Here is a 19,349-nt window from a genome sequence, read left to right as displayed (position 1 = left end):
TAGACATTTTTTAAAAAGTTAAATAGTGGCATAGGAAACAAAATAAACAGTAGCATTATAACAAATAGTATAATTTAAAAAGAACATTTTATCCTTTTTGCTACACATATAAATTAATCATGTGTAATATACATTCACGTGTAATTGTTCAATATAAATACCATTAAAGATGCAATATAGAAATGTGTATTACTTTGGAAAGACAAAAATCTCATATGGAAACTTCAAAATATACCAATCTACTTAATTGGTTTTATTTCCAACTTGTTGAATCTATAATAAAATGTAGATTTTAAAAGATGATTAAAATCTATGATAACTTTTATCTTGAGATTTTGTGAAGAGTAAAAATTAAATCCAATTTTGTTAATATCAAGCAGCTTTATCTTTCACACATAGTATAATCAAAGTCTCGAGTCTAAGACCCCAGAAAATTATTATAAGTCAATGTTTAGCTTCTTCCAAACAGAGCAACATTTTAGGTGCTTTCTTCCTTACATACGATTGCACAGTTATTATGTTATATGACTTGAATCCCTATACAGCAACACACATAACTGGATCCTTAAGGACTGTTTAAGATTATTTATCCTTTTCTGAAAGAGCTATTTTCCATGAAATGAAAAAGATGTTACATTTAACTACATTGCATTAGAGGCTAGTAGATAAATTAACTACCCAGGCTAAAAGAGTAAATGTGAAATATTTGGCAGCCTCTTCCCTTATCCTAATCTTATAATCTGTACATAGGGAATACCATCTGAATTCAGATTGAAGCTAAACTTCTTAAAGGCTCTGAAATTCAAGGTTTCAGACAATTTTATTATCTAGCATATTTCTAAATGTAATAAATAATTTGTGGTCTACCAACATTCCCCTCCTTAATATATTAAGAAAAGAAAAATCTGAAAGAGTTTAATGAGGCAATGTAGGCAGTGAGGATGACACTGTGAAAATTAAAATACGGTTGGAGTCATGGATTTAAAAGAACAGCAAGTACTCTCCATCAAATTTCCCAACTTGTTTTTGTGTCTGGATGAATTTTTGCATCATGTTGAAGATTACAGACAAAAGCTTGTCCTAACAATGCCAGAAAATACAAGAAACAACAAGAAAATGAACAAAAAAATACAAACATTTCCACATGAGTCCACTGACAATTCCAATGCCCAGGTTTACAAACCTCATTTATTTTTTTTTAAGAGTGGCCTTTCCCAATGGGGGAACACAATGACACAATTTGAATAAGGTACCCAAATCATCACCATTCTAGTTCATATAATTTCTCTAACATACTACCAGCAAGGCTCTTTGGTCCAGAAATCATACGTTCCACTGGACCAAGAAAAATGCTACTGTAGGTATGGCATATGTTTGGCTAGCCATGGAGCCCAGCTGGACCCTCCTTCCTCTAGGAAGCTATAGCAGGAAGCGAGTACTGCATCTTTCCAAGGGCAATGGTTCCATCCAGGCCATCAGGGAGTTGAAAGAGCTTGGGTCCTCATGGTTCAGTCTATCCATGCAATCACCATGCAGACACGTGCTATGAGTAGAAACTGTGAGGGGTTCCCAGGCTTGTATTTCCCCATAAGTCTGAGGGTCTCATATCCTCCTGGTTCTTTGGTGTCCTCAAGGCTGCCCATATCCACAGTCCAGTTTGCAGGTTGCTGATCACTTTGACTTTCCCTCTGTTTCTGATGACAAAATATTCAGGTTTTATAGCTATAAGGAGTGCACTCTGTGCCTCTTCTTGATCTCAGGTAATTTAAATCTATTTCCTTCCAAAACTTCTTAAAGGAGGCTTAATGGAATTTGGAATTTTTCCTGTTGCAAACAGTTGTTAGGTTTATGTCAAAAGAGGTCTGAAATATCACATGAAATGATGTAGTTGCATCACCACCATCTCCAAATAACTGAATTACATAAATAAAACATTACATAAAAAGTGCTTTGCTACAATTTATGGGAGGTAAATTTAACAAGAGCTGGCTCATTGTAGGAAAATTCAACTTATCTTTTTCTGGTCCTTTTATTCTATACAGGGAGAGAAAATTTATGTCAGTTAAAAAAAAATCTATTACCACTTCTCATAACTGAATCCATTATTTTTCTCCATGATCCATCAGGTAAAAACAAGAATAATAGATTGCTTTCACAAAACCTTGAACATAAATGTCCCCAAGAATCACACACAGTAAGTTAAACAGGTTTCAGGTGGTATTAAAATGGGAAAGGATAACCTTCCTTTTACATTTCAAAATCAGATCTTACTAAAAAATTTATTATTATGGGGTACTACAAAAAGACAAATTATATAGTAGCTAAATTTGCACAATAAAATGGTAATATTTCAATCATTTTTATACATGCCTAAACAGGATTGGACTCAAATAAATGAATTTGAAAAAAATGAGCTACTTTCTTTTAATTGTTAAGAACTAGATATTTATAATTTGCACCTTGATTGCATGACACTATATGGCCTTAAATAAAGATTTGAAGTTGCTCTACATGTAGTCGGTTGACAGAAAAGATTACTGTTGATGTTATGCTACAAATATTTTCTGTTCCATAATTTTTGCTCCACGTGACTCACTTTGATTTAAGGGATTTAGAAAAGATTGAGTGCATGTGTGTGTGTGTGTGTGTGTGTGTGTGTGTGTGTGTGTACACAGAAAAAAGACAGAAATTGATAAATAATAAATAGATAGATGATAGTTAGCTACAGATAGATGAGATAGATGATTAGATAGATTAGATGAATAGATAAATGCTGTTACTTCATCTCCAGTTATCTCCTATCCAACATCTACTCTCCCTCGATTTTATTCAGAGAAGCAACCCCCCCCCCCCAGTGTGTCTCCATCTCCAGGAAAGGTGACCATATTCCCAGTTTCAGTGGTAGACCTTATTCTAAGCCACTAAGCACAGAACATTCCCAAAGTCTATTGTTGGGTCAAGGTTAAGCATATGACCTAGGTTTTCACAAACAGAAAAAGAAAGATTTATATTCAAGCTCAGGAGGGAGGTTACCCATTTTTCCTTCTAGATGAAGAAAAGAGAGCAGGGAGTTCCAGCAGCCCTGGCTACCATCTTGTGTCCCTGTGAATAAGAACAATGCTGAAGAGGGCAGACAGGAGAGTTGGAAAGAATTTGGCTATCTGTTAATATCATTGAGCTGCTAATGGTATCATGACTATAGCCCTCCCAACCTCTAGTCTTCCAGTTATGAGAATTTACAAATGTATTTATTACTTAATTCACTTTGATTCAGGATGCCTGCCAATAAACAGATAAGCTCTACTTTCCCTTTAAAGAAAGATGAGAGAATGAATATACTGCAAGTATCCTGTTTTCTCATGGCTTATTCCATTCATATTGCTCTACATCAGGAGATCTCTGAAAATGTATTTGATTTTGAAACCACTTTTGAGAAGTCTTGCTAGTCGTCTAATGAGGCAGAGAATTTGATACCCCATTGCTTAAGAAGATGGTAACCTCATTACAAAGGTTGATGCAAATTTAAGAAGAGTAAAATTCGTCTTAGACCATACAAGATATAGTTTCATAACCAACATCAGATATTATTTCTAGCTTCTAAATCTAAAACAGAGCTTGACCTGTTATGTAGTCAATTAAAATCTCTGACCTATATGCCAAAGGTACATTTGTTTACTTATTCAGAAATCCCAGACCATAGCAATCTTACTGCTCTCCTCTCATTTTCCTAAACTATTTTGATACCTATTTTTCAGAACTTGTGGGTGATTAGATGCTCCTCACATATTTCCATACATAACTCATCACCACTGCAATCTGATTCTTAACATTAAGAGATTAAAACTAATGTAGATTATTCTCAGATGACACATACTGAGGTATAGAAAAATTCCATCACTTCCTTCCACAAAATAAGAGATTTTAATTCTTCTTCTCAACAGCTGCTTCAGTTTTTTATGCAAGGAAAAAGGAAAAAATATGTGCAATTACTCCAAGTACAATCAAGGCATTTAACATGGCTTTACCATTATTGTAGTCACAGGATATTTAAAAAGAGCAAAAAAAATCTCAAAGCACAGGTCCTGCTGTGCAGCAAAGCAATCAAATTCCTTCATAATAACAGCATGATGGGATTCAGCAATCCAAGGAATAATGAATAACCACTCTAATCAGTAAACAGGAAAATGCTACAACAGTCACTGAATAAAAATTGACTATCATCTGTTGATTCTCCTGATCAGCATTTCAAACAATAATTAGAAATGTAAGTATCTTTCAAAAAGAAAAAAATAACTTTGCTGTGTGTGTTTAATTTTGCCAGGCAGTGAAAAAAATGATAAATCATCTCAGACTGTCCTGCAGTGTTGCCCAGTCAATAAAATGTGGATATAATCTTTTTTTACAATGCATGGCCAAATTCACCCTATCACTTGAATATGTCAAGATAAAATGATTTTGTCATTGGTTGATAAGGTTGTATTTCTGGACTGATTAATCAATTTTAGTGTTACTTGGTTATTTGATATTCTTCTTTTGTGTTCATCTTACAAAGCAATCTGTATCCGAATATGAAGCATCTGCTTCAAAGTAGTCCTCAAGTTTCCACTGCAGTGTCTCAAATGTTGGCCGTTCCTTAGGGTCTGCATTCCAGCACTCCAACATGATGTTGTAGAATTGCACTGGGCAGCTAGATGGTTGAGGGAGTCTATAGTTTTGACTCAACATCTGGATTACCTGAGCACCTGTCATACCTAAAAATATAGAGCAGAACCCACAAAAGAACAAGTTAAAGATCAGAGTCTTAAATCCATAGACACTCTACTCTAGGTTACAAAGTGAATTGATTTCCTTGGGAAAGCTATGCAGTCTACCATCCCCTTCCCAGGCTGCACAGATTAAACTAAATCTTACAGCAAGTAATGTCTGTAAGACTGCAATTCAAGAGCAAAGGGAAAGGAGGCCATAAACCACCTCATTAATGCAAATTATCATCGTAAAATTTTATCTCTTATGCTTCCACAGACACGTGGTATGGTCAGCCTGGTAACTCTGACCTCCATGTCTGGGCAAAGCAGTTAAAGTCACACCTAAGTAAGTGACCCAGGACAGAAAGGCCCACTTCAGAATTAATTACTCACCACTATAAGGCATTCTGCCATAAGTAATAATTTCATAAAGTAGGATTCCAAATGACCACACATCAGACTTAATGCTGAATTTATTAGAGCGAATGGCTTCAGGTGCAGTCCACTTCACTGGCAACTTTATTTCATGTTTAGATTCATAGACGTCTTCATTATCTACCTATTAATACATTAAGGAATCAAGCCAAGTTAAAGTGATTTTTTTGCTACCCTTTTTCATCTATAACCTTTTTTATCTATAAATTTGATCTATCACATTAAAATATAGAGACAGGAGATTCAAAGTGAGTTTGCTTTAATTGATAATCACAGTAGCAAATCCTGAATCTGATATACAAGATTGAAAATTTTCTGGGAAGTCATTAATAAAATATTATTGGAGGACCTACTATGTGTTAAGAATAATGTTGGAAGGAGCACTCTACTACATTTGGGAGAACTCATACATGATGAAACCAGCTTCACATCTGGTATTAAATAGAAGAAATGACAATGGAATCTGTTTTCTGACTTATTGTTGGTTTTGAAGAAACACTAACTTTAATAATTACCATGTAACCACTTGATAATACTGACAAGTAGGATCCAAGTGATTTAAATTAATCTATCAGTTAACTGGGGCTCTAATTAATGGAAAAAAGAAAAGATAATGAGTTCATGAGGATTAAAAGGGAAACATTTATTTATTGTCTTTCATGTTTCAGACCCATATTTTTAAGAGTACAATTTGGGAATTAAAAATTTAACTCAGAGAACAACACCTCATATTACATTATATTTCCTAAAATATGATGTGATGAAATAGGGGGTGATGACAAAGCCAATGATTGCTGAAGAATTCTGGCAGCATGTGAATTAGTGTGGTGGTTTTGAACTGTATGTACCCAGAAAATCATGGTACATCCATTCCCGTGGGTGTAAACGTACTCTAAGTAGGACCTTTTGATGAGGTAACTTCAGTTAAGGTGTGGCCAAGGGTGATTCTTCAATCTTACTGGAGTCCTTTATAAAGGGGATAAATACAAATAAAGAGGGGGGAGATGAAAGCAAGAAGCTGAAAGCAATAAAACCCAGAAGAGAAGGGAGAGACCAGCAGACACCACCATATGCCTTGCCATGTGACAGAGGAGCCAAGGATCACCAGCAGCTGATCTTTGGGAAAAAAGCATCTCCTTGATGATGCCTTGATTTGGACATTTTCCCAGACTCTAACTATAAGCAAATAAATTTCCATTGTTCAAGTCGAACCATTTCACGGTATATTGCTTTAAGCAGCCTAGGAAATTAAAACAATTAGTCTGGCATAAAGTGAGCAAAGGTGGGCAAGGTAACTCACTGTACAAAGTACACTGCTTTGTGTAATGGAAATAAAGGCAGAAATATAAATAGTTAAAGGTTATTGTAACTAATGGAAAAAGAGATCATTAATTCAACAACAAGCTTAACTGCATACTTTCCAATCTGGTTGACTATTGTTTTCATTATTTTCTTCTCCTTGGTGAAGAAAATGGTCTTGGCAGTATGTTGTCTGTAGGGTCTTGGTCTATTGAGCTGGTGTATGTACCACAGAACTTGGAGAAACATAGTTGTGAAGAATGACAGTAAACCGATTGGTCTACTGATCTGTCACTTTTGACCCATTATAAAAATGAATTAAAACAAAACCAAATCTACCTTGAAAACTCTTGCAAGCCCAAAATCTGCAACTTTGTAAATATTATGTTCACCAACGAGGACATTTCTGGCTGCCAGATCTCTGTGGATGTAGTTCTGGGACTCCAGATAGGCCATTCCAGAGGCAACTTGTGCCGCCATGTCTACTTGCTGAGTCAGATGGATTTTTGATCCAGCATCATCTAGGCAATAAGAGAAGAAAAGTGATTCACTTTGGAGAACATCTGAACTCCTGAAGGAAATCCAAGAATTTTAATGAATGAACTATGAGTGGGATTAATTACCATGGCACTATTCTGCTGTGAACAAAGAAATATAATTAATACAAGCCATTTCCATTCCTACAAATGAGGCAAAAATTTTTACAGAATTCAAATGCATTCCAAGGCTTTGGCCCTCTTTCTATGAATAAGCACCATACAGACAGAAAGTAACAAGGGTATCACATGACCAACATACCTATAATTAGCGGAAAGAGGACAGGTATTATCCTTTCCAGTATCCTACAGCATTGTCTTGTCTCTTCGTGAAAATTGTTACTTGGATGCCTCCAGTTTTCTTTCAAACACTGCAAAATTTGTTTTAGGCAATAAGCCTATAAAATTATGCTAATTTGAATGACTTAGTCAATGAAAAAGTTGCATTCCTCCATGAAATTGTTCTTAAAAACTATATATCATGTATCATTATTACTTGTGTTAATCGGGGTTCTCTAGGGAAAGAGAACTGACAGGAAATGTGTGTGTGTGTGTGTGTGTGTGTGTGTATACAATGTAAATATTATTATATTTTTTATAAGAATGGGCTCACACAACTATGAGGATGGGCAAATCCAAATTCCATAGGGCAGGCCACAAACTGGGAACACCTATAAAGGTTTTCAATGAATTCTCCAAGAGAAGCTGTCTGGCTGACATAGAGATGGTAATTCTCCCTTCTGAACACTGCAATCATCACTTCTCCTTTTAAGGCCCTCAAGTGATTGAACGAGACTTCTCATTGTTGAAGGCAATCTCCTCAGTTGATTGTAGATGTATAAATCAGCCATAGATGCAATCAACTTATTAATGATTTAAATCCCATGGAATATCCCCACATTAATAATCAGGCCAGTGCTTGCTTAACCAAACAACTGGGCACTATCACCTGACTAAATTGACACATGAACTTAACCATCACAATACCCTTTGAATTCTATACTATATGCATGACTCAAAAATAATCAGATTCTTATTCTAATCTCTTGGCTATATATTTATAAAGGCAAGCAGCATGTCTAAATAGGATGGGAGATGAAAATAACCAACAGCTCACTAATCCTTGCTTTTTTACTGGGCATACACAGAAGACTACATTTTCCATCTCCCCTTGCAGTTTAGTTGAGCCATGCAATTAGTTCTGGACAACGCAATGCGTGCAGAAGTGACAGACATTACTTACAGGCCTGACCATTAAAATTGTCCCACATCTTTGTAGCTAGAAGAGATGAATTTTGAAATTCCAGAGCCTCTTCATGAAAGGAGTCTAAATCCCTGTCATCCCATAGAGAAAACCATCTAGAAGAACAGCTGGACCCACATCAGAAACTTACATATTTTTGTGTTAAGCCAATGAGATTTCTGGATTCTATTTTATAGCTAATGTTAATTACTTACACTAAAACAAATGTAAGCAGAAAGATAAAATATACCTTAGTATGCAACATAATGGCAAGGCATTGCTACTGCAATGGCCAAAAGAGCTACGCCTTTTAATATCAAATGCACTCAATAAGAAAACAAACGTATGAAAATTAAGACAAACTTGTGACTAGACTATGTGGTAGACAGCTTCCAAAACTGTTCCCAATGATCCCTCCCTCTAGCTGTTCAAGCCCTTGTGTAATCCCCTTTCACTGAGTGTGGGCTGAACATAGTGACTCACTTTAAATTAATAGAATACAGCAAAAAGGCAGCAGGATCTTTTGATAAGGTTACTTCAGTTAAGGTGTGACCCACCTCAATCAGCAGGGTCTTGATCCTATTACTGGGGTCCTTTATAAGAGAATGAAATTCAAACAGAGAGAGAAAGCTACAGGAAGCAAGAAACCCATCAATAGAACCAAGAAGAAAAGGAAGAGGCCAGGAGACATTGCTATTTGCATTGCCATGTGACAGAGAAGCCAAGGATTACTGGCAGCCAGCCCCAGAATGCCAGTCTTCGAAAAGAAAGCATCGAGGCGGGGCAAGATGGCAGACTGGTGAGCTGTAAGTTTTAGTTACTCCTCCAGGAAAGTAGGTAAAAAGCCAGGAACTGTGTGGACTGGACACCACAGAGCAATCTGTCTTTGGGCATACTTCATACAACACTCATGAAAATGTCGAACTGCTGAGATCAGCGAAATCTGTAAGTTTTTGCGGCCAGGGGACCCGCGCCCCTCCCTGCCAGGCTCAGTCCCGTGGGAGGAGGGGCTGCCAGCTCCGGGAAGGAGAAGGGAGAACCGCAGTGGTAGCCCTTCTCGGAAACTCATTCTACTGATCCAAATTCCAACCATAGATAGACTGAGACCAGACACCAGAGAATCTGAGAGCTGCCAGCCCAGCAGAGAGGAGACAGGCATAGAAAAAAAATAATAATAACACGAAAAACTCCAAAATAAAAGCAGAGGATTTTTGGAGTTCTGGTGAACACAGAAAGGGGAAGGGCGGAGCTCAGGCCTTGAGGCGCATATGCAAATCCCGAAGAAAAGCTGATCTCTCTGCTCTGTGGACCTTTCCTTAATGGCCCTGGTTGCTTTGTCTATTAGCATTTCAATAACCCATTAGATCTCTGAGGAGGGCCCTTTTTTTTTGTTTGTTTGTTTTTTTAATCCTTTTTTCTTTTTCAAAAACAATTACTCTAAGAAGCCCAATACAGAAAGCTTCAAAGAATTGCAATTTGGGCACGTCAAGTCAAGAGCAGAACTAAGAGAGCTCTGAGACAAAAGGCAATAATCCAGTGGCTGAGAAAATTCACTAAACACCACAACTTCCCAAGAAAACGGGGGTGTCCGCTCACAGCCACCATCCTGGGGGACAGGAAACACTCCTGCCCATAGCCAGCCCCATAGCCCAGAACTGCCCCAGACAACCCAGTGTGACGGAAGTGCTTCAAATAACAGGCACACACCACAAAACTGGGCGTGGACATTAGCCTTCCCTGCAACCTCAGCTGATTGTCCCAGAGCTGGGAAGGTGGAGCAGTTGTGAATTAACAAAGCCCCATTCAGCCATCATTTCAGCAGACTGGGAGCCTCCCTACACAGCCCAGCAGCCCAGAACTGCCCTGGGGGCACTCACCTGTGACATAGCACAGTCATCCCTCAACAGAGGACCCGGGGTGCACAGCCTGGAAGAGGGGCCCACTTGCAAGTCTCAGGAGCCATACGCCAATACCAAAGACTTCTGGGTCAGTGGCAGAGACGAACTGTGGCAGGACTGAACTGAAGGATTAGACTATTGCAGCAGCTTTAAAACTCTAGGATCATCAGGGAGATTTGATTGTTAGGGCCACCCCCCCTCCCCGACTGCCCAGAAACACGCCCCACATACAGGGCAGGCAACACCAACTACACATGCAAGCTTGGTACACCAATTGGGCCCCACAAGACTCACTCCCCCACTCACCAAAAAGGCTAAGCAGGGGAGAACTGGCTCGTGGAGAACAGGTGGCTCGTGGACGCCACCTGCTGGTTAGTTAGAGAAAGTGTACTCCACAAAGCTGTAGATCTGATAAATTACAGATAAGGACTTCAATAGGTCTACAAATCCTAAAAGAACCCTATCAAGTTCAGCAAATGCCACGAGGCCAAAAACAACAGAAAATTATAAAGCATATGAAAAAACCAGATGATATGGATAACCCAAGCCCAAGCACCCAAATCAAAAGACCAGAAGAGACACAGCACCTAGAGCAGCTACTCAAAGAACTAAGATGAACAATGAGACCATAGTACGGGATATGAAGGAATCAAGAAGACTCTAGAAGAGCATAAAGAAGACATTGCAAGACTAAATAAAAAAATGGATGATCTTATGGAAATTAAAGAAACTGTTGACCAAATTAAAAAGATTCTGGACACTCATAGTACAAGACTAGAGGAAGTTGAACAACGAATCAGTGACCTCGAAGATGACAGAATGGAAAATGAAAGCATAAAAGAAAGAATGGGGAAAAAATTGAAAAAATCGAAATGGACCTCAGGGATATGATAGATAATATGAAACGTCCAAATATAAGACTCATTGATGTCCCAGAAGGGGAAGAAAAGGGTAAAGGTCTAGGAAGAGTATTCAAAGAAATTGTTGGGGAAAATTTCCCAAATCTTCAAAACAACATAAATACACAAATCATAAATGCTCAGCGAACTCCAAATAGAATAAATCCAAATAAACCCACTCCGAGACATATACTGATCACACTGTCAAACACAGAAGAGAAGGAGCAAGTTCTGAAAGCAGCAAGAGAAAAGCAATTCACCACATACAAAGGAAACAGCATAAGACTAAGTAGTGACTACTCAGCAGCCACCATGGAGGCAAGAAGGCAGTGGCACGATATATTTAAAATTCTGAGTGAGAAAAATTTCCAGCCAAGAATACTTTATCCAGCAAAGCTCTCCTTCAAATTTGACGGAGAGCTTAAATTTTTCACAGACAAACAAATTCTGAGAGAATTTGCTAACAAGAGACCTGCCCTACTGGAGATACTAAAGGGAGCCCTACAGACAGAGAAACAAAGACAGGACAGAGAGACTTGGAGAAGGTTCAGTACTAAAGAGATTCGGTATGGGTACAATAAAGGATATTAATAGAGAGAGGGAAAAATATGGCAAACATAAACCAAAGGATAAGATGGCCGATTCAAGAAATGCCTTCACGGTTTTAACGTTGAATGTAAATGGATTAAACTCCCCAATTAAAAGATATAGATTCGCAGAATGGATCAAAAAAAATGAACCATCAATATGTTGCATACAAGAGACTCATCTTAGACACAGGGACACAAAGAAACTGAAAGTGAAAGGATGGAAAAAATATTTCATGCAAGCCACAGCCAAAAGAAAGCAGGTGTAGCATATTAATCTCAGATAAAATAGACTTCAAATGCAGGGATGTTTTGAGAGACAAAGAAGGCCACTACATACTAATAAAAGGGGCAATTCAGCAAGAAGAAATAACAATCGTAAATGTCTATGCACCCAATCAAGGTGCCACAAAAACATGAGAGAAACACTGGCAAAACTAAAGGAAGCAATTGATGTTTCCACAATAATTGTGGGAGACTTCAACACATCACTCTCTCCTATAGATAGATCAACCAGACAGAAGACCAATAAGGAAATTGAAAACCTAACAATCTGATAAATGAATTAGAGTTAACAGACATATACAGACATTACATCCCAAATCCAGGATACATACTTTTCTAGTGCTCACGGAACTTTCTCCAGAATAGATCATATGCGGGACATAAAACAAGCCTCAATAAATTTAAAAAGATTGAAATTATTCAAAGCACATTCTCTGACCACAATGGAATACAATTAGAGTCAATAACCATCAGAGACTTAGAAAATTCACAAATACCTGGAGGTTAAACAACACACTCCTAAACAATCAGTGGGTTAATGAAGAAATAGCAAGAGAAATTGCTAAATATATAGAGACGAATGAAAATGAGAACACAACATACCAAAATCTATGGGATGCAGCAAAAGCAGTGCTAAGGGGGAAATTTATAGCACTAAACACATACATTAAAAAGGAAAAAGAACAAATCAAAGAACTAATGGATCATCTGAAGAAGCTAGAAAATGAACAGCAAACCAATCCTAAACCAAGTACAAAAAGAAATAACAAGGATTAAAGTAGAAATAAATGACATAGAGAACAAAAAACAATAGAGAGGATAAATATCACCAAAAGTTGGTTCTTTGAGAAGATCAACAAGATTGACAAGCCCCTAGCTAGACTGACAAAATCAAAAAGAGAGAAGACCCATATAAACAAAATAATGAATGAAAAAGGTGACATAACTGCAGATCCTGAAGAAATTAAAAAATTATAAGAGGATATTATGAACAACTGTATGGCAACAAACTGGATAATGTAGAGGAAATGGACAATTTCCTGGAAACATATGAACAACCTAGACTGACCAGAGAAGAAATAGAAGACCTCAACCAACCCATCACAAGCAAGAGATCCAATCAGTCATCAAAAATCTTCCCACAAATAAATGCCCAGGGCCAGATGGCTTCACAGGGGAATTCTACCAAACTTTCCAGAAAGAACTGACACCAATCTTACTCAAACTCTTTCAAAACATTGAAAAAATGGAACACTACCTAACTCATTTTATGAAGCTAACATCAATCTAATACCAAAACCAGGCAAAGATGCTACAAAAAGGTAAACTACCGGCCAATCTCCCTAATGAATATAGATGCAAAAATCCTCAACAAAATACTTGCAAATCGAATCCAAAGACACATTAAAAAAATCATACACCATGACCAAGTGGGGTTCATTCCAGGCATGCAAGGATGGTTCAACATAAGAAAAACAATCAATGTATTACAACACATTAAAAACTCGAAAGGGAAAAGTCAATTGATCATCTCAATAGATGCTGAAAAAGCATTTGACAAAATCCAACATCCCTTTTGATAAAAACGCTTCAAAAGGTAGGAATTGAAGGAAACTTCCTCAACATGATAAAGAGCATATATGAAAAACCCACAGCCAGCATAGTACTCAATGGTGAGAGACTGAAAGCCTTCCCTCTAAGATCAGGAACAAGACAAGGATGCCCGCTGTCACCACTGTTATTCAACATTGTGCTGGAAGTGCTAGCCAGGGCAATCTGGCAAGACAAAGAAATAAAACGCATCCAAATTGGAAAAGAAGAAGTAAAACTGTCATTGTTTGCAGATGATATGATCTTATATCTAGAAAACCCTGAGAAATCGACGATACACCTACTAGAGCTAATAAACAAATTTAGCAAAGTAGCGGGATACAAGATTAATGCACATAAGTCAGTAATGTTTCTATATGCTAGAAATGAACAAACGGAAGAGACACTCAAGAAAAAGATACCATTTTCAATAGCAACTAAAAAAATCAAGTACCTAGGAATCAACTTAACCAAAGATGTAAAAGACCTATACAAAGAAAACTACATAACTCTACTAAAAAATAGAAGGGGACCTTAAAAGATGGAAAAATATTCCATGTTCATGGATAGGAAGGCTAAATGTCATTAAGATGTCAATTCTACCCAAACTCATCTACAGATTCAATGCAATCCCAATCAAAATTCCAACAACCTACTTTGCAGACTTGGAAAAGCTACTTATCAAATTTATTTGGAAAGGGAAGATGCCTCGAATTGCTAAAGACACTCTAAAAAAGAAAAACGACGTGGGAGTTACACTCCCTGACTTTGAAGCTTATTATAAAGCCACAGTTGCCAAAACAGCATGGTACTGGCACAAAGATAGACATATAGATCAATGGAATCGAATTGAGAATTCAGAGATAGACCCTCAGATCTATGGCCGACTGATCTTTGATAAGGCCCCCAAAGTCACTGAACTGAGCCATAATGGTCTTTTCAACAAATGGGGCTGGGAGAGTTGGATATCCATATCCAAAAGAATGAAAGAGGACCCCTACCTCACCCCCTACACAAAAATTAACTCAAAATGGACCAAAGATCTCAATATAAAAGAAAGTACCATAAAACTCCTAGAAGATAATGTAGGAAAACATCTTCAAGACCTTGTATTAGGCGGCCACTTCCTAGACTTTACACCCAAAGCACAAGCAACAAAAGAGAAAATAGATAAATGGGAACTCCTCAAGCTTAGAAGTTTCTGCACCTCAAAGGATTTCTCAAAAAGGTAAAGAGGCAGCCAACTCAATGGGAAAAATTTTTGGAAACCATGTATCTGACAAAAGACTGATATCTTGCATATACAAAGAAATCCTACAACTCAATGACAATAGTACAGACAGCCCAATTATAAAATGGGCAAAAGATATGAAAAGACAGTTCTCTGAAGAGGAAATACAAATGGCCAAGAAACACATGAAAAAATGTTCAGCTTCACTAGCTATTAGAGAGATGCAAATTAAGACCACAATGAGATACCATCTAACACCGGTTAGAATGGCTGCCATTAAACAAACAGGAAACTACAAATGCTGGAGGAGTGGAGAAATTGGAACTCTTATTCATTGTTGGTGGGACTGTATAATGGTTCAGCCACTCTGGAAGTCAGTCTGGCAGTTCCTTAGAAAACTAGATATAGAGTACCATTCGATCCAGCGATTGCACTTCTCGGTATATACCCGAAGATCGGAAAGCAGTGACACGAACAGATATCTGCACGCCAATGTTCATAGCAGCATTATTCACAATTGCCAAGAGATGGAAACAACCCAAATGTCCTTCAACAGATGAGTGGATAAATAAAATGTGGTATATACACACGATGGAATACTACGCGGCAGTAAGAAGGAACGATCTCGTCAAACATATGACAACATGGATGAACCTTGAAGACATAATGCTGAGCGAAATAAGCCAGGCACAAAAAGAGAAATATTATATGCTACCACTAATGTGAACTTTGAAAAATGTAAAACAAATGGTTTATAAAGTAGAATGTAGGGGAACTAGCAGTAGAGAGCAATTAAGGAAGGGGGAACAATAATCCAAGAAGAACAGATAAGCTATTTAACGTTCTGGGGATGCCCAGAAATGACTATGGTCTGTTAATTTCTGATGGACATAGTAGGAACAAGTTCACAGAAATGTTGCTATATTATGTAACTTTCTTGGGGTAAAGTAGGAACATGTTGGAAGTTAAGCAGTTATCTTAGGTTAGTTGTCTTTTTCTTACCCCCTTGTTATGGTCTCTTTGAAATGTTCTTTTATTGTATGTTTGTTTTCTTTTTAACTTTTTTTTTCATTCATTGATTTAAAAAAAGGGAAAGTTAAAAAAAAAAAAAAAGAGAAGAAAACAAGGAAAAAAAAAAAGATGTAGTGCCCCCTTGAGGAGCCTGTGGAGAATGCAGGGGTATTCGCCTACCCCACCTCCATGGTTGCTAACATGACCACAGACATAGGGGACTGGTGGTTTGATGGGTTGAGCCCTCTACCAAAAGTTTTACCCTTGGGAAGATGGTTGCTGCAAAGTAGAGGCTAGGCCTCCCTATGGTTGTGCCTAAGAGTCTCCTCCCGAATGCCTCTTTGTTGCTCAGATGTGGCCCTCTCTCTCTGGCTAAGCCAACTTGAAAGGTGAAATCACTGCCCTCCCCCCTACGTGGGATCAGACACCCAGGGAGTGAATCTCCCTGGCAACGTGGAATATGACTCCCGGGGAGGAATGTAGACCCGGCATCGTGGGACAGAGAACATCTTCTTGACCAAAAGGGGGATGTGAAAGGAAATGAAATAAGCTTCAGTGGCAGAGAGATTCCTAAACGAGCCGAGAGATCACTCTGTTGGGCACTCTTACGCACACTTTAGACAACCCTTTTTAGGTTCTAAAGAATTGGGGTAGCTGGTGGTGGGTACCTGAAACTATCAAACTACAACCCAGAACCCATGAATCTCGAAGACAGTTGTATAAAAATGTAGCTTATGAGGGGTGACAATGGGATTGGGAAAGCCATAAGGACCAAACTCCACTTTGTCTAGTTTATGGATGGATATGTAGAAAAGTAGGGGAAGGAAACAAACAGACAAAGGTACCCAGTGTTCTTTTTTGATTCAATTGCTCTTTTTCACTCTAATTATTATTCTTGTTATTTTTGTGTGTGTGCTAATGAAGGTGTCAGGGATTGATTTAGGTGATGAATGTACAACTATGTAATGGTACTGTAAACAATCGAAAGTACAATTTGTTTTGTATGACTGCGTGGTATGTGAATATATATCAATAAAATGATGATAAAAAAAAAAAAAAAAAAAAAGAAAGCATCACCTTGATGACTCCTTGATTTGGACCTTCTCTTAGCCTCAAAACCATGAATGAGCAAATAAATTCCCATTGTCTAATCAGATCCATCTCATGGTATTTTTTTAAGCAGCTCAGGAATCTAAAACAGTTATAAAACACTATGACTTCATGTTAAAGTTGGTGGATTGGGCTATCGGGGGAGGGGGGTCAGGGTATGATGGAATTCTGTGTATGGGGTTAGTGTTGTTTTTGCAACTGTTCCTATAGCTTTGGATTTATTTAAAAAAAAAATAACATTTGGTCTATCAGTTTGGTAAAAGTGTAAAAGATTGTTATATTTTTATTAGGTGGAGGAAAAGGTCATGAACCCTCTGGGGAGGTGGAGGGCATTTATACAATATTTACTGAAATTTGCAATGTACCCACTTTCAACCCAGGGAGCTCACTGTACCATCATTTGTAACAGCAGAAACTTGGAGAAAAGCAAATTGTCCTTCAGTAGATTATTTGTTTTTCTTATTCCTTTGTTTGGATAGGGTTTATTAATTTTCTTGGGGTATGGTAGGAACATGTTGGAAGCAAAGTAGTTATTTTAGGTTTTCTGTTTTTCTTAATCCTTTGCTTTGTTTTGTTTGAAATGTATGTCTTTTGTTGCTTGTTTTAATTTTTTGATAAATAAACTTTAAAACATTAAAAAAAAAAAGACTATGACTTCATGGTATCAGCTGAGAGTCGAATCATTTCATGTACCTGAGTGAGAGAAAGTGCTTCCTTAAATGTTGCACGCTAGGTGCGTGTGCTGGTTTGAATATAGTATGTCCCCCAGAAAAAGCCATATTCTTTGATATAGTCTTGTGGGGCAGATATTTTGGTGCTGATTAGATTTGCATGGAAATGTGCCCCACCCAACTGTAGGTGATAACTCTGGTGAGAGATTTCCATGGAGGCATGGCCCCAACCCATTCAGGGTGGGCCTTGATCATTGGAGCCATATAAATGAGCTGGCGGGCAGAGGGAACTCAGTGCAGCTGTGAGTAACATTTTGAAGAGGAGCTACAGCCAAGAGGGACACTCTGAAGAATGCCCAGGAGCTAGGAGAGGAGCTGCGGATGAGAGACAGTTTGGAGACGGCCATTGATAGCAGGCTTGTGCTCTGGAGAAGCTGAGAGAGGACAAATATCTCAAGTGCAACTAAGAGTGACATTTTTGAGGAACTGCAGCCTAGAGAGGAACATCCTGAGAGAAAGCCATTTTGAAACCAGAACTTTGGAGAAGACGCCAGCCACGTGTCTTCCCAGCTAACAGAGGTTTTCTGGCCACCATTGGCCATCCTCCAGTGAAGGTACATGATTGCTGATGTGTTACCTTGGACACTTTATGGCCTTAAGACTGTAACTGTGTAACCAAATAAACCCCCTTTTATAAAAGCCTATCCGTCTCTGGTGTTTTGCACTCCGGCAACATTAGCAAACTAGAACAGTGCATTTCTTGTCTTACCCTAATTTCGGCCATGTGTGGAGAGGCCTGGAAGATGATACCACAGGGAAAGAGGCACTCCAACTGAGCTTACAGCTGCATGGGGCTGAATGAGTGACCTCAGCCAACATTATGTGAGGCAGAATTACCCAATCAACCCACAGAATCATGCTCCATTGGGCCTGAAGCCACTAAGTTTGAGATGGCTTGCTAGGCAGCAACTGACGACAAAATCACCTTTGGTTCACAAAAAAAAAAAACACAAAACTCAGGGGCAACTCAAGGGAAATAGGAGAGAAAGCCAAATTGAGCCTGTTTCTGCTCTTTAATAGACTGGAGGCTTGTAGTATCCATTAAAGTTCAATTACAGAGAAAGAATTAATGTTACTTTCCTCACATACACACACAAAAGACTGTGACTTCTGTCTTGCGGGCACTTTCCCATCCCTTGCCCTCTCACATGCTCACTCTGATGAAATAGGCCGCCATTTTGTGAGTTGCCCAATGGAGGGGCCCATGCAGCAAGAAACATAAACAACTTGCAGCCAACAACCAACAAGGAACTCAGTAACTCAGCCCAACAACCTGAGAGTAACCAAATCCTGCCAACAGTTCCATGAGTGAGCTTGGAAGTGGATCCACCTCCAGTAATCTTCAGATGACTAGAGAACCTGCCGACACATTGACTGCAGTCTTGTGAGAGATGCTGAGCCAGAATACCTAGCCAAGCTACACCTGGGTTTCTGACCCACAAAAACTGTGAGATAATAAATGTCTGTTGCTTTAAGCCACCAAGTTTTGGGGTAATTTGTTATGTAGCAATAGATAACTAACGTTAGGAAAATAACATCGGGTCTAAAGCATACGTTAAAAGCAGAGACTATGGAGCCAGACTTTCTGGGCTTGAATTCTGGCTCAGGCACTTTGGATAAGTAGAGAGTTAACCTCTCCCTACCCCAGTTTCTTCAGCTGTAAAGTGGAGATAATAATAATCACTCATAAGATTGTTAGAAGGGGCTAAATTAATATTTATAAAGCTCTTAGAAAAGTATGTGGTACAT

At 38.3% G+C, this 19,349-nt stretch overlaps 1 protein-coding gene across 1 annotated transcript in view; it reads right to left on the bottom strand.

The window, feature by feature from the left end:
* Positions 1-361: 361 nt before the first annotated feature.
* Positions 362-19,349, bottom strand: part of FRK (fyn related Src family tyrosine kinase) — a 134,504-nt gene continuing 115,516 nt past the window's right edge. Inside the window, exons 6-8 of the mRNA XM_037844242.1 lie at positions 6,819-7,000; positions 5,139-5,304; positions 362-4,751 (exon numbers count right to left, since the gene is read on the bottom strand). Coding sequence (XP_037700170.1) covers positions 4,540-4,751; positions 5,139-5,304; positions 6,819-7,000 — 560 coding nt within the window. The 3' untranslated portion in view covers positions 362-4,539. The remainder of the gene's footprint in view (positions 4,752-5,138; positions 5,305-6,818; positions 7,001-19,349) is intronic.

This window comes from Choloepus didactylus, chromosome 7 (assembly GCF_015220235.1).
Source record: "Choloepus didactylus isolate mChoDid1 chromosome 7, mChoDid1.pri, whole genome shotgun sequence".
NCBI lineage: Eukaryota > Metazoa > Chordata > Mammalia > Pilosa > Megalonychidae > Choloepus > Choloepus didactylus.
This window is presented reverse-complemented; position numbering and strand designations above follow the sequence as displayed.